The sequence below is a fragment of the Adiantum capillus-veneris genome, chromosome 29 (genome assembly GCF_014529385.1).
Source record: "Adiantum capillus-veneris isolate H3 chromosome 29, ASM1452938v2, whole genome shotgun sequence".
Taxonomy (NCBI): Eukaryota; Viridiplantae; Streptophyta; class Polypodiopsida; order Polypodiales; family Pteridaceae; genus Adiantum; species Adiantum capillus-veneris.
Genome location: NC_140959.1, coordinates 23,423,552 through 23,439,721, shown reverse-complemented (window position 1 = coordinate 23,439,721; position 16,170 = coordinate 23,423,552). Strand labels below are relative to the sequence as shown.

The window sequence follows — 16,170 nt, the reverse complement described above, 5'->3', positions numbered from 1 at the left end:
GAAAACCCGTCCCCACCCGCGCTGCCCAGGCCCGACAATGGCAACACCTTGTGGCTCGCCTGTCCACCCAGTATATGCCGCACACCTAGTGCCTTTGCTGCCATGCAACTCTTCGACTTTTGAGGCGCCGTTGGTGATTATAGAAAAGAGCAAAAGCATCTATTGAAATTCTCATTAGATTTTGTTTTTCACAATCGTGGGTTTCCTACTAGCAGAGAGCAATAGCAAGAAAGTTTGTCATTATTAACTTGCCAAGTGGCACTAATCCACGATTGCTGCCAAAGAGTTCCATGCCAAATTTAGAGTGCTTCTTGTAGGCCCGACCTAGCCGGTCACACTTGTGAAAAAGCTGGTGCTAGGGTGTGAAATTAACTGTGTATTGATTCCGGCTGGAGGTGTGAAGATCGGCAGGTGCAGGCGCTGCGTTTGCAAAGTTCCACGACAGCTTAAGAGAAGTCAAGGCAATAATATGGACGAGTTTGCTGAAGAATGTGCCGGGCATGCAGAGAACCAAAAATACGCAGTGGCCACCGTTTTTCGGGACGGGAGCGTGGCGGTATCAAGCTGCGCTTCATTAGCGCGTGGTATAAGCACGCCTGCGCTTCTGCTTCCGGGCTTCTCACTTTTTAGCTCTTCAAGGCCGGAAGACCAGGACAGAATGCGCAATACTCTCCGAGTAGTCCACGGCAGCGGAGCAGCAAAGAATGGTATCGTCCTGCTGGAGCAACAGGCTGCTGCTCAATATGGTGGCCATCCCAGCTGCTTGCTGCACTTGCTCGACTTACAGAGGAAGGAATGGCGATCTCAACCAGTAAACAGCGCCGTCTATAGGCTTAGCCCTACCACATCGCTAGTTTTTGACGGCAGCAACCAGTGCCTGTATGCAGCAGGAGGTGTTAATGAAGGCGCATCCCATCGCGAGCGGCTGAAGAACGCCCCTAAGACAGTTTGGCGCCTCAACATGCATTCATTGTTGGAGGACGTGGGGACACCTATAAGTGGAGCTGGCGGACAGCTCGAGTGGGAAGTGCTGCCCGAGCTGAACGAGAAGCGGAGTGGGGCATCTGTGGTGTTTATGGATGACTCCGTCTGTGTGATCGGGGGGCATGCGTCGTCTGCCAACCTTGTTAACTCCGCAGAGATGTGGAGAGAGAGCACCGCGCGATGGCAGCTGGCGCCGCACCTATTTCCAAAGGAAATCTTTGGCGACACGGGCTCCATGCCCAAGTTCGTCGTTTTGAATGGCGGCTTCTTGTTCGCTCTTCGCTCCGCTGACCTCGCTCTGCTACGCTATGACGGCGCCAGCTTGCTATGGCACCACGTGGGCGAGGTCCCGAATGCTCATCGATGGCCTGCGTATGGCGTCCCTAATTGTTCCTCAGCATGCAGGCCCTTCTCCTACAATGCATTTCTGGAGGCGGGGCGTGACAAGCTCATGGTGCATCTGCTAGCTCCCTGTTGCCATAACAATTACCATATTCATGTCGCCGCCTACATGTGCCACATTGATGAAGTTGCCTCTCCAGATCAAGTGCATTGGCAAATGCTGCCCCCTCCTAGCTTCCCCAGCTCCCGTACCTCCACTTTACATGGCAATGATCAGCCCGCCTACCTCGCCACCACTACATGCACCATGTGATCATCTCAATGCGAGGCTGAAGCCCGGCCTCTAGAGCAAGCTGCAAGCCATCAACTTAGAGTTTATATTAGCAGCTCTCAAAGCAAAGGGCCTCTAATTACTCCTCTTGCAATTCCTTTTATTTAAGAACACACGGAAGGGTTGAGACTAGCTTCTTGCAATTCCTTTTGTTAACTCCTCGAATCAATTTTTTAATTTTTTTTGTGAATCTAGTTTTTTTGAGCTCTCCTAAATTTTCAAGTCTCTTACAAAGGTGTGTTCACAACTAAGGAAGGAAAAATGATTGATAGTTTACCTATCCTTTTTGAAACCCTTCAACCTTATCCTTATAGGGGCCACAGAAGCAAAAAAAACCAGACATCCTTTTTGGGCTTTTCAAAGAAGCCTCAGAGGGGAAGAGAGCTAGGTGGACATGGCTTTTTCATATGAACCATTGATTTCTTCTTTTGTTTACTTTTTCAATGGGTAGACTTTTCGTTTCACTGCCCTAGATGAATATAGTTCTATCTCATTTTATTTCTCTAGAATGCCAATGTGAACCTTCACCTTTTTCTTTTGCCTCCAATGGCATATCTTTAAGGTCTTTTCATGGGATTGTTTCTCCAGCCTTTAAAAATATCTTGTTCTCTTTGCTACTGCACAAATTGTCGATTGAATGTTGTGCATACAATATTTCTTGCGAAGACTTTTGTCAAGGTGAAAGTAGCAACTAATATAAGCTACAATTTGATGTCTAGAGAATCCTCTATTTAACAAACTAATATTGATTGCTCTTACAAGCCATATCATTTTGACAGGACCATGTATATCGCAGTACGGTTACGATTCAACAATCTAAAGGATGACATAAAGAGAAACCTACATGTCTTTGGACTATTTACCAAATGTGATAGTTTCTCCCATTTGGCACCAAAGAACAATTTGGCACCACAATCAATTTCAAAGTGTCAACGAGTTGCAATGGATAGAGAATTAAAGGAACCAAACTAAGAAAATAATGTATAGCTATGCTTCATTGAGAGATAAGTAGAGACTATATATCCTTTTCAATTTACATCCACCACTACTTGTGTGTTTGCATGTCTAGTTGCAGGGTGTATGCATGAATAGGTGGACTTACTACCTGTGTCCCGGACAAAGGTAGCACATTGGCAGCTACCTCCTGATTCCAAGTAAAAAGGGTAAGGGTAATGGAGCTTTTTATAAATAATTGAGCGGTTATGAAACGGTCTAATGCATGTTTGCCAAATTTGCCAATGTCTGTTACTCATTCTCCCTCCCCCCCCCCCCCCCCCCCCTCCCCCCCCCCCCCCTCTCTCTCTCTCTCTCTCTCTCTCTCTCCCTCCACTCACACACGATTGTTGCAGGCTCCATGGTAGCTCACAGAGAATCTGTGTGTGTGTGTGTGTGTGCACGCGTGTGCTAATCACCATCTTTGTGATTGTTGAGCCTAAAGCATAGTGCTCAGCAACTCTCTCTCTCTCTCTCTCTCTCTCTCTCTCTCTCTACGGGACCCTCCCTAGTTCTCTATAACAGCCTCTAGGACTCCCTCCAAATGTCCTCCATCAAACAGATTTAATTAGAGATGGTTGCATCAGTAAACGATACCATCAACACGGAATTGTTCTCCATTGGGCAGGTTCACCAAGAGATGCTTTCATCAGTAAACACCATGTAATCCATTGAGTAGGTTCATAAAGAGATGGTTTCATCAGTAAAAAATTCCATGAACATGGAATTTCTTCCTCTTGCACCATCAATGGATCTTCAAGTCACATCATGTTTATGTGTCGCTTCATTCAAGTGTTTCTCATGCAGGTAGACTTTAATCAAGTAGTACGAAACAAAAAGAAAGCGTGCATATCAAGAAAAAGGAAAGGAAAGGAAATCAACGATTAAACGAGTGAAATTAAGCAAGACAAAGCGGCAAACTGTCACATTAGAAGTGATCAAGTGCTTCACACGTTGCACACAAGGGCTTGACAACGATGCAAAGGGAGAAATAATCAAAGCCATTCTCAACCATCGTACATTGAGAGGCTTGCAATTTAAATGTGAAGAAGCGGACAAACCATATGAGAATCACAATCATTTGATCAGGGTAAAAGCATGTATTGGTGGTACCACTTTTTGCACCTTTTGGTGGTAACATTTAAAACAAGTGGGGAGTGGTAGAGTTTTTGCCAAAAAATGCAAAACTTGTCAGACTTTATAGTTTTAGATTCTACATGAAAAAATCCATCCATTGATATATAACATGCTAGTTTATTTATATGTAACACATGAAGATGGGGCTTGTAAAGTGCTACCATAGGAGTGTCCAAGACACCCCTTTTTGGTACCACCAATACATGCTTTGGCCCATCAACGAATTGCAAAATGCTCTCAAGGATGCCAGACGACCAAAAAACTTGAGAGAATTGCTTATTAAATAATCAAGTATCATGATGGTTATGAACTATGGCAGTCAAAAACCAAATATAGCAGCTGCATCGTGGCTTCTTCGAGTACATCAAAGAGATTTTGCCACTAGATCTGGATTGAAACAAAAGTCACGGTTTCCATTGCATTTGTGTGAGCGAGAACCACACACAAGGAATGCCATTATAGAGGAAGTCAAAGACAAAGTCATAGCCTTTTGGACAAGCAATACACAGGTGTTTCTAAACTACAAGGATGTATGTCGAAGGCGTATTTCAACAAAAATGTACAAGAAGCATCCAATGTGTCTGCTTGAATAGCCTCAGGTTTGGTTTTTTGTTATTGCATTGATCCTCATGCAAGATTTTGATCAATTTCATGCATTTAGTTGATGCTTTAGGTTGGTATCACCACCAACCATTAGGAAAAATATGAGCCCCAAAAGGCCTTGTAAGGATCCCTAATTTTAAGGGACTAAGACTAAAAAAATGTGTTTGATTTAGGAGACAAGGCCATTGAATGAGGGTATTCTCATAGGCTTTTTTATAGGTTGTCATAGGCTTTTTGTAGGTTGAAATAGAGGCTAGGGAGGGAGGATAGATACATTCTCTCACTACCCAAAAGAGTGTGGTCCTTATGACAATAACTACCCTCCCCCCGTTTTTTTCCACATCATCAAGGACATCCATAGCCTCAGCCCAAAAAAGTACTTTTTTTCAAAAAAAACAAAAAAAAACTCACTTTTACTCAAAACTTCTCCCCAACCTATATGTATACTCAAAAATCAATTTTCTCTCCCAAAATCTCACTACTAGACTTGCTAAATATCAAACTTTCCACCTTTTTTTATTTCCCTCCAAAATCACTGCCCTCTCTCTCACTCCTCTCCCTCTCTCTTCTCTCTCCTACTTTTCAGCACACACTCTTCCTCCTTCCCTCTCCTCATTGGAGGTCCACTCCATAGCTTTTCTGCAGCTCTCCACTCCATAGCTCTCCATCCCATAGCTCTCCACTCCATAGCTCTCCTACAACTCTCCATCCCAAATCTCTCCACTCCATAGCTCTCCCTTCACTCCGTAGCTCTCTGTAGATCTCCACTCCATAGCTCTCCTGCAGCTCTCCATCCCATAGCTCTCCTGTAGCTCTCCATCCCAAAGCTCTCCACTCCACTCCGTAGCTCTCATGCAGCTCTCCATCCCAAATCTCTCCACTCCATAACTCTCCTCTCCACTCCGTAGCTCTTTGCAGATCTCCACTCCATAGCCCTCTTCTCCATTCCATCGCTCTCATGTAGCTCTCCACTTCATAGCTCTCCTACAGCTCTCCATCCCAAATCTCGCCACTCCATAGCTCTCGTCTCCACTTCATAGATCTCCTGCAGATCTCCACTCCATAGCCCTCTTCTCCACTCCATAGCTCTCCTGCAGCTCTTCATCCCATAGCTCTCGACTCCATAGCTCTCTTGCAGCTATCCATCTTAAAGCTCTCCACTCCATAGCTCTCGGCCTCTCCACTCCGTAGTTATCCTGTAGCTCTCCATCCCATAGCTCTTCACTCCATAGCTTACCTCTCCCCGCCATGGATCTGCTGCAACTCTTGACACTTGCATGAGGCCATCTTTATTCCCCTTTCCATGGAGCTAGGTGACATTACAAACCTCCCATCCACAGCAAGATTGTCAAAAACAAAACGCGTACATATCTGGTTGTCAAAGGAGCTTGCATCCTCCAAGCGTTATGAATTACATACAACACAACAATGCTGTAGTGCATATCACAGAGATGAGGACCTTTGGGTGGATGGTTACCTCTACCCCAATGACCCTTTTGTTAATGTGTATCCAACATTCAATAGTATTCCTACCTTCTTGCAATATGTAGGTAGAGGGGAGACAGGTCTGCTTGGCTACTGCAAGCAGTTGTCCACTAGCAGAGCTCATAGTGTGCAATGGTTGATGCATTAACACCAAGTTATCATTCATAACAATTCTAGTCTGCAAAAGAGGATCATTCATGTGGAGAAAGAAGCACAAACTCTTGAGCAACATGTGGAAGAGAAGGATGGTAAGATTGCAAAGCTTGAGGGTACCATATTGAGTTTGAAAGAGACACCTTCAGGTGCAAGGGATAGTAAGAGGATCTTCTCATCCATAGAGACCCTTGCTCCCAAAGGTGGTGCTTGGATGAGGAGAGTTATACCTACAAGGTGCATTTTTTAATACCCTATCACATCTCCTACATGTATGAAGTCGCTTCTGTGGTGATTGTTTTGTTTTTTATTCTTCTTGTAGGAATTTCATCCAAGAGACATGTGGTAGCCAAAGACAAGAGGATCCCATTTATTTGCTTACTAGTTTCCTTAAGAAGTCAGATGTCATAGAACTCCTACACACACCAAAAGGAAGACATATCTATTTTGTTGTAACCAAGGAGGTGATGTGTAAGTTTTCTTATCTCATGAGTGATGTTGATTTGCAGAAGAAGTGTGATGAAGTTGAAATTAGCACAAAGGGTTACATTGCACTACATGGCCTCTTCAAGAACGCTTTGAGGGAACGAGGAGTTACTAAGAATGTATTCCTAGTGCCACGCAAGGTGAAACTTGCCATAGGGGCCTCAAATGAAGACGTTTTCTCACGTCTAGGTCACTATTTGCGCATCGAGGAGACAATACCCTCATCTTTCTTTGTACAATCTCCACAAAGTGCTAAGAAAGCTACCAATGCAAGGAATCATGCTGATAATATTGACAAGGGATTTCCTCACCTTATGTCAAATAATATTTTTTCCATTTGAAGAGGCTTCAACAAGCAACGGTTGTCTTTTATGCACTACCTTCTAATAGTGAGGAGAGAATCATATGACGTTTTGCTTTCATTGTTGTTGTATGGCCTTCACTTTTTGCCTTTCTATAAATTGATTGTGAAGCAATGAAGGCTAGAGAGGATGAGTGTCATATTTTTATTGTTAAGACCTCAAGAATACAAGTCTAGCAATGAAAATTTTATCCTAGAGGATGCAGCCCCACCCTCCAAGCACTGTCACAAAACAAAGTTTTACAGCAAGACGGGCAAGAGGCACTACATAGGCAACCTCAAAGAGTGCACCATTATAGCAGAGCCTTTGCTGATATTCATCATTATTGAAAGTTTGTGGAACTTCTCATTCGAAGGGCTCCTTTTGCACGGGCATGCAAGGAGATTGTGCAAAGCTACAACACTGAGTTACGCATGCAACCCATCGGCCTTGAAGGACTCAAGAAGCCATAGAGGCATACTTGGTGGCTCCAAACTTGCTATCTTGTGGACAGGGGCCTTCTGCACCACCATGGCCAAAACAGATGATATGTGTGTATTTCAACTGGCAAATAAGACCCAGCAAAGTAATCACTGACGGTTGTTTTGGTACTAGTGCCTTCCCAACCTTTTGTACCTGTGGAAGGATGAGATACAACCAAAATGCCTTTGCTTGACATCTGGAAGGCACCAGATATGCTTGTTCTGGCCCAAACAGTGTTAAAGACACCTGTCTACAAGACATCAATTTTGGGCAAAACAAGTGCAAAATTGGTGCTTGTGGATAAGTTTTTTTGCAGTTTCTGGGACAAATCCAGCACAACATTAGCATTAAGAATACCATTTGAAATTCAATGACACATCTTGTGGCAATTACTTGCCGTTACATTGACCCCTTTGTATGGAAAGTTGGGACCCTCGACATCATCATAGTAGATTGAGATTGATCCACAAAGCACTTGCACAATCATAGTTTTTAAATTGATCTAATGAACTCCATGTCTCTATACCAAATAAAGATTCAAGGCAGCTAATAAAACTCACAATAAACTTGCCTATTCAAAACTAGAAAATAAAAATTTCAAGGCAGCTAAAAAAACTCACAATAAACTTGCCTATTCAAAATCAAAAAATAAAATTTCACTAAAATCCATGTATTTACACCAAATTGTAAGTCAAGATAGGAAAGTACACGTGGACCTAATATTATATTGATGTATGAAATTACAAAAGGGGCTTATTACATAGGAGGCATTGTGCAACTTCCTTGCATCTTGCTTCAGCATTAGGTAAAATTGAAGTTAGGACTGAAACTGCTATGGCTTGTGGGTCTTCCACTCCCAAGGCTTGATTGATAGCTACATGGTGTAAGACCTTGCCACAAAAACCTATGCCAAAAGTGGCCATTGCAAGGGATCTGTTTACACGAAAAACTACTTGCATAGTATGAGGTATAGTAGACAAGCACAAGAACTTGTTGACAACCTTCAAGACCCACAAAGAAAAATTTCCATCAAGGGAGAAATCCTTGTGGATAATGCAAATGTCACCCATGGGTAGTTTGCCGATGTAGTTTGCAAGTGCTGCTTCTGGGCCAAAAACACTGCTCTCTCCTACCTTGCAAGCTACCCACAACTCCATGTTCAAAAGATCCTACAAAAGTCGTTGCTAGGAAAATACATTGGGATGGCCAATTACACAAGGAAGACAATTACCGCATGCTGCTTGTCGTTGTCGTCCATAGTTGGTGTGAGGTAAAGGTTGATGCTGTTGGAATTAAGATTGCAGATAAACACACACAGCTTGCAGAAGACGAAGGAAGCTCAAGGCACACAATAGAGAGTGTGTTACTAAGTGTGCAATGGAAAGATAGATAGCCCTATAGTGATGGGCGTATACACTATGCACGGGGGGAAAAACCTCCTAAAAAGGGAAAAAGTGCCCCGGCGGTCCTAGTGTGTTCACACAAATCACTACTACATGTATATGGTAACGAATCCCCCCTAGAGTGATGCGGTGAACAAGAGATGGCACATGAGTAAAAGGAAATTCCATGCTCTGAGGACATGATCAGTCCACAAAGGGGAGTAAGCCCAAAGCTTTGCGGAAAGCTTCGAGCTTCTCACAAGACAATGCCTTTGTGAAAATATTGGCAAGGTTTTTCTATGTTGGCACATAAGCCAAGTTGATCTCTCCTGCTGAGAGCCTCTCCCTGACATAGTGGTAATTCACCTCAATGTGCTTTGTGCGAGCATGAAAAATTGGGTTCCTCGCAACTGCCAATGCACTCTGGTTATCAGTGTAGATAGTGTTGGCAGTGTCCTATCCAACACCCAAATCATCCATAAGGCGTCTGAGCCATACACACTCAACCGTAACTATGAAGATTTCCCTATACTCAGCCTCACAACTAGAAATGGTCACAGTAGGTTGCTTCTTGCTCCACCATGATATACATGAACTACCAAGCATGAAACAAAAACCACTTGTGGACACTCGCCTGTGAAAACAACCAGCCCAATTTGAGTCCAAAAAAGCATGCAAGTCTGGCGGCAATGATCCCCCCTTGGGATAAAACAAGCCAAGATGTAAAGTGCCACTAAGGTAGTTGAAAATACTCTTGACAGCCTGCTAAAGCTTAGACCCTAGGCTATGCATAAATTTGATGACTTATGAGACTGCAGACTGAATATCCGGCCTCATGTTACATAGATAAATGAGGCAGCCAACAACATTTTAGTAAAGAGTGACATCAGCAGGATCACCAGCATCATGTAGACTCAACTTCAAACATAATTTCATGGGAGTGGCAATAGGTTTGCAATCCTCAAGTCCAAACTTACATAGTAATGTCTCTATGTAACTTTTTTGACACAAGGCAATACCACCATCACACTGCTTAAACTATATACCCAAGTAATGATGCAACATCCCCAAATCTTTCATCTTGAAAGTAGCATTCAAATCAGCCTAAAATTCAGCATATGTCTCTCATTTGGTTCAGTGATCAGTAAATCATGAACATAAAGAACCACAATGAGAACTACATCACCCTCACGCTTTACATACAATGTGCTTTCTATTGGACTGTTACGAAAGCCTTGTTTGACCAAATGAGTGTCAGCTTTCTCATACCAAGCACGAGGAGATTGCTTCAACCCATACAAAGCCTTCTTACATCTGCACACTTTGTCCTCTTGTCCTTTCTTGACAAAACCGTGAGGCTGCGTTACATAAACTTCCTCAAATATGTCACCATTGAAGAAAGTAGTAACAATGTCTAATTGATATACATCCCAACCAAAATGAGCTGCCAATGCACGTAGAAAACGCACAGTAGTCATACAAAGAGTGGGAGAAAAAGTCTCTTCATAATCTATGCCTTTTGTTGTGCATAACCCTTTGAAACAAGTCGAGTCTTATGGAGATCGATGTCACCATCCGGGTCTCGTTTCAACTTGTAAGCCCACTTTGTACCACTGGCCTTTTTTCCAGGAGGCAAATCACATAAAGTCCATGTGTCATTTTCTATAAGTGCATCATATTTTGATTGCATGGCAGTCATCCAAAATTCTGAATTTTGTGCTTCATCAAAAGACAGAGGTTCCTCAACATCATGTAAGCTATACACAACCAAAGCATAACAGTCTGATGCATAAGATACATGGCAAGAACCTGAACAAGGATGACTAGGCAAAGGTGCATCGCATTTACTATCATGCAATGTATGCACCAACCATTTTTGTGTACCTCTAGCCTGCTCATTCTCAGCCCTTTCCTCATCAAGTACATCATGTACATCTGCATCAGTAATAGGCTGATCTATAACATTTTCTGAAACCCCCATAGGCTGTACATTTTTCTCATTGGAATTTACATTCGTATTTCCACCACTGAAAAGAGGCAACAAAGTGTCATAAATGTCTTGTGAGTTTACATTACTATCTCTAGTACATTACAGCAAGGGCTAAACAGAATCTTCCACAAACACTACATCTCATGAAACCAGAATACGCTTGGTTTGTGGATGATACAACCTGTAACCTTTGCTTTCAGCACTACAACCAACAAAAATACATTTGACAGCCGTATCGTCCAATTTTCTACACTGTGTTTGTGACACCAAAGCATATGCCAAACAACCAAAAACATGCATGTGCTCATTAGAAGGCTTTCTATCATGCCATGCTTCATATGGAGTAATAGACTATAAAAGATTTTGTAGGAAACCTGTGAAGTACATAAGTGGCACACACGATGGCCTCAAGCCAAAAAGAATGCGGCAAAGCTTGACTTTTGACCATACATCGTGTCATTTTTGTAAGTGACCTATTCTTTTGCTTAGCAACACTATTTTGTTGAGGTGTATAAGGCACTGTACATTGGTGTTTTATCCCACGACTAGCCAGAAATGCATGAAATTCATGAGACATATACTCCCCCCCTCGATCGGAACAGAGGGTGCCCATAGTACATTTAGATACATTTTCAACCATAGCCAGAAATTGTCTGAAGCACATAAAAACTATGAACTTCACTTTAGGTGGAAATACCCATGCATGCCTAAAGTAATCATCGATGAAAGTCAAGAAGTAAAGGTAATTTCCCAAGGACGGAGTTTGCATGGGCCCACAAACATCACTATGCACAAGATGCAACCTGCATGTGGCCCTAACTGAACCATCCTTTGGAAATTCGAATACTACATTTCACCCAGAATACAGCCTTCACAAACATGTTTGACAGGTGCTTCAAGAGGTGGCAAAGATGCAACCATATTAGATTTTTGCAAACGCTGGAAAGGGGAAAGGGAAAACACTCCCAACACACTCTACACTGCCTCTCTATAGCCCAGGGATTCCATGGCACCCCTAGCCACACAGAATCTTACACACAGACAAACACTTTTCTCAAACGAACTCGCAAGTCCATCCAAATCAATGCGCACACACTCGCGCAGACCACAATCTACCTCACACCCATAAACATATCAATTTCTTGTTTTCCTTGCACACAATCATCTCTTTCTCTCTCTCTCTCTCTCTCTCTCTCTCTCTCTCTCTCTCTCTCTCTCTCTCTCTCTCTTTGCACAGCACACCCTCGGGGGGGCACACCTGCCTACACACACCCAGAAACACCATGCAACAGAGCAGTAGAGAAGAGAGGGAAGGGGCAACAACACCAAAAGCAACACAACTAGAGCTTGATTCTTCTTCAATTGATGGGTTATGGTGGAGCATACAACCATCAAAGATCTCTCCTTCTCTGTTCTGTATGTTGCCCTCCTTAACACAGCAGAGCATGAAAAGTTAAATATCTGCTAATCGGTGCAGAATTTGCCTATGTGCGTGAGATGCAAAAATGCTCAAAACGGCCTTTTCCTTCTCTTCAAAGTCAGTTTTTACAAAAATTAAGTTTTGCAAAAATTTTACAGACTAAGACTTGTCGGCCTTCCTCATGCAGAGGTGTGAAGTCTCTCACACCCTTTCCTTTCTTCCACTGACCACATGTCTTCCTCTACCCAAGCTGCTTTGCATGTCCTAAGAATCTTTTCACATGTTAAAACCTTCTCTTCAAGCATCAAATCTCCACGCTCAGGCCCTCATAACCACATATATAAAACATACCCTTTTTGGATCTCCCTGCTTCTAATGGGCCTTCATACTTGCTTTATCACCCATGCTTGCACCTGTAAGCATACACATCACTGCTTGTGCCCTCTGCTAGGGTCGACACACTTTGGCTGTAGCATCATTGCCCAACTCCTCGTTGAACATTTATGTTCAACCAAAAGAAGCCTTTATTCAGCTACAAAATGTGACATTTAGAGAATACTATGTGAACATAAAAACCATATGTAAGAGTTTTATTCATGTCAACCCTCATGTAGGATGCCCAACCCCTTGCATCATAGCAAAGCCTCCGCCTGGATCAAAGACATAACCCTGAGTGCAACCATTCATTTGGAGTAGTCTCCTGTAAAACTGCACACATGCACATAACCAATGGTGCATATAGAATGCACACATCACTCCTTCACCGCTCCATTTCTCCACAAGCATCCAATCATCTTCCAATTGAGCACGATCATGCTCACCATCTTGTTTAATAGATGAATCATCCATATCATCACCCGCCTTGAACCTACGTGGCAACCTTCCCAACCATAGAAGATAGAAATCTCCTCCAAGAACTCTTGTACCTATTGAATAGCCCACTGCATAGTTGTATCCATAAGCATACTCATCACCTGTGAAGCACATACCACTTTTATAAGCTTGTCCATATCCATAGCATGTGGCTCTTCACTTGGCACAATCGGCAACACCTACTCTTCAATCAAAGGATTCTCTACGTGCATTAGCTTCATCTTCTCTTCCATACCTGTAACAACCTTAAGCACCTCCTCTTCAGGACCATCCAAGAAAGTACAGACATACTGCTCCAATAACTCCTCTCGTATGTCATCTTCATGAACAAATTCTTCTAATACAGGCTCTACTGCCATATTCTTAGACAAAAAAGAAGGAAGCTCACCCCATACCATTTCATCCTAGAGCATAGAATCAACAGACTCCTCCTCCTTATAGGAGTGGACATACCCACTTTGTTCAGCTTCATCACCATCAGTCTCTGCCAAGCTCGAATATGGATCCACTTCATCTTCATCACAGGGTAGACTGGTCACCTCAACAACACTCTTCTTGAAAAAACCTCGTATCTGCTGCACCACTATAGCATACTCGATGGCTCCTTTAGGAACATAGATACCAATAGGGTACCGCACACCACTTTCACTTGCATATCCTCTTCTGCAGACTTCTACTCTTCAATTTTCTCTTCATTTACATTTCCAATCGACATGTCTTCATACACATAGTCAGGAATCTTTACTCTTACCAGCTTGACCTCATCGGAATCATTTTGCTCGCCGTAGGATGTGAAGTCTTCATACATGCTTTCCTCTTTGCTAGTCTCCCAAAACGCTGAGCTTGTATTATCATCATCCTCGCCATAGGTTGACTCCGTGTCTGCATCTTCATCCTCTTTCTGCTCCATGAAAAGTTGGTCACCGCCTTTTTTTTGCACACACTCTTTGTCCACTTTTGAGCTTTTGGTATCGGCAACCTGACTGCAATCTACTACTTTTTCATGCACAATCTCAGTAAGAACATGCTCCTTTACCTCTTTATGCTGCTCTAGAAACCCGACATCTACTACCTCTTTAGCACACCGACTCTCTTTGACAAGAGGCTTATCCTCCTTGAGAAGCTCGTCCACCATTGGCACAGGCACATCATAAACTGGAAACCTCCAAGGAACATAACCAACCATAGGCCTTACCTCAACAGGCTCTGCACTTCGAACAATTGGCACCTCCTTCAGTTGAACCATAGGATACTTTGCAATCGTCGCAACATGCACATAATCAATACACTTCAGCAAGCCCAGCTCTAGCTTCCACTTCACTTTTTTGCTCTTCACTTTGGCCAAATAGACCATATCTTCATAGGTATCGGCTCCACACTCCACTTTGTCCTTGATCTTTGGATGCAAGCACTCAAGAAACTTCAACAACTTCAGGTATAGGTTGCCTTTGACCCCACTAGCAACCTCCAATTGATTCCAACATGCTTCAAATTGCTCAAGAAAAATGAAAAAGTCTTTACTTACATCCTGACGTACCGCCTTCAACCTAGCACCGGCTTCTTCAGGAGAGATTGTTTGCCGAAATCGTTTCAAAAACTGAATTCGTAGCTCTCGCCATGAACTTCGATCACCATCACCTAAACCATTGAACCATGTCTTTGCTTGTCCTTGCAGCAATAATGGTACCATCTGCAGCTTTTCTGCATCTGTCAATCTACACATTGACATCATCCACAATTTAAAATCTGCTGCTAATGGGGCTTCATACTTGCTTTATCACCCATGCTTGCACCTGTAAGCATACACATCACTGCCTGTGCCCTCTGCTAGGGTCGACCCACTTTGGCTGCACCAACGCAGCAACCTGGAAAAATTCAGATGACCAAAACGTGCATGCCAAAGTTTTGCATCTGAAATAGCCCTTGAATCTGCAACTGCATTTGCAAAATTTTGTCCACACTTGTCATACAAAGTGAGCTTATACAGCCCACGGCACAAAGGCCCAGATGCAACAATCTCATCACCAAAATTGAGATCATGAATTGTACATTTGTCATCCACAAATTTGATTACAAGTCCAAGTCTAGCAAGTGCAGATACAGACAAAAGATTCTTCTTGATCCTAGGTATATAAAAGTGCATCAACAAGTCTGGAAGAACTGCCATTTGCAGCAAAATAAGCACAATCTTTTCAACTCCATGAACCGGATAAAAGGCATTGTTGGCACAAGTGACTGAATTCCCATGAGGGACAAACTCGAGAGAGGTGAAAAATTCACGATGTGAGGTAATGTGCTTTGTAGCACCACTATCGAAATACCACACATGCTGACATGCATGCATCATGGACAACAGGATTGTAAGTGCACTCTGCACTAAAAGCCCATTCTGCATCAACATCAGCATCATAGTCTCCTTTCACACAAGACTCAACAATGGCTGCATTTGTAGTGGAACCAACATTTGTAGTGGAACCAGCATTTGCAGTGGAACCACCCTCTTTCTTCTTAGCCTCTTTGGCCATCAACTTAGGACACTACTTGATCAAGTGATCATTAACTTTACAATAATGGCAATGCATGTTTTTTTTCCCCTTATCACCACCAAAATTTCCAGACAAATTACTGCCAACAAAAGCATTAGGAACAGAAGTTTTGCCACTCGCAGTAGAACCATAAGAAGTGGCTGCATTGCTGTTACCACCCTTTCTTTGAGAAGGAATAAAAGCCTGTTCAACTGCACGCTTCCTAGTCTTGTTTTTTATGGAAAGTGACTCTTGCAACAACAATGTCCATAATGCATCAAACTTGACAACTTCAGTATTTCCTTCATTCATTAGTCTCCAAGTGCTAGCAAAAGTCTGGTATGAATCTGGTAAGGCATCAAGAATAGTCTGCACAAGGGAACTGTCTGAGATGACTTCAACTGCAGAAAAAGTTGCTCATTGATATCCTTGACACCAGGAAGGAAAGTGTCCATATCATCTTCCTCATGCATAATCTTTGATTCTAGCTCTTTACGCAGCAAAGCAATTTTAGCCTCATTGCGACTTGCATAAAGACCAGCCAAAATATCCCAAGCCTGTTTTGCATATTTTGCTAAACAAATGTGAGGAACAATGATGTGCTTCACAGACAACACAATCAATGCATGAGCCTGTGCATCA

General features: G+C 42.9%; 1 protein-coding gene across 1 annotated transcript; it reads right to left on the bottom strand.

Annotated features, from left to right (window-relative positions):
- Positions 1-10,230: 10,230 nt before the first annotated feature.
- LOC147418887 (uncharacterized) lies at positions 10,231-13,362 on the bottom strand. Its single transcript, XM_086505758.1, has 3 exons — positions 13,239-13,362; positions 12,882-13,104; positions 10,231-10,801 (listed from the first exon to the last, which is right to left on the bottom strand). The coding sequence occupies exons 1-3, from the start codon at positions 13,360-13,362 to the stop codon at positions 10,231-10,233; spliced, it is 918 nt and encodes a 305-aa protein (XP_086361884.1).
- Between the last annotated feature and the right edge of the window lie 2,808 nt (positions 13,363-16,170).

Coding starts and splice junctions, on each gene's coding strand:
- LOC147418887 (XM_086505758.1), bottom strand. CDS start 13,362: ATGGCAGTAGAGCCTGTATTAGAAGAATTTGTTCATGAAGATGACATA. Junction 13,105..13,238: donor GGTGCTTAAGGTTGTTACAG/GTATGGAAGAGA, acceptor TGTGCTTCACAG/GTGATGAGTATGCTTATGGA. Junction 10,802..12,881: donor TGGAGCGGTGAAGGAGTGAT/GTGTGCATTCTA, acceptor GTAATGTACTAG/AGATAGTAATGTAAACTCAC.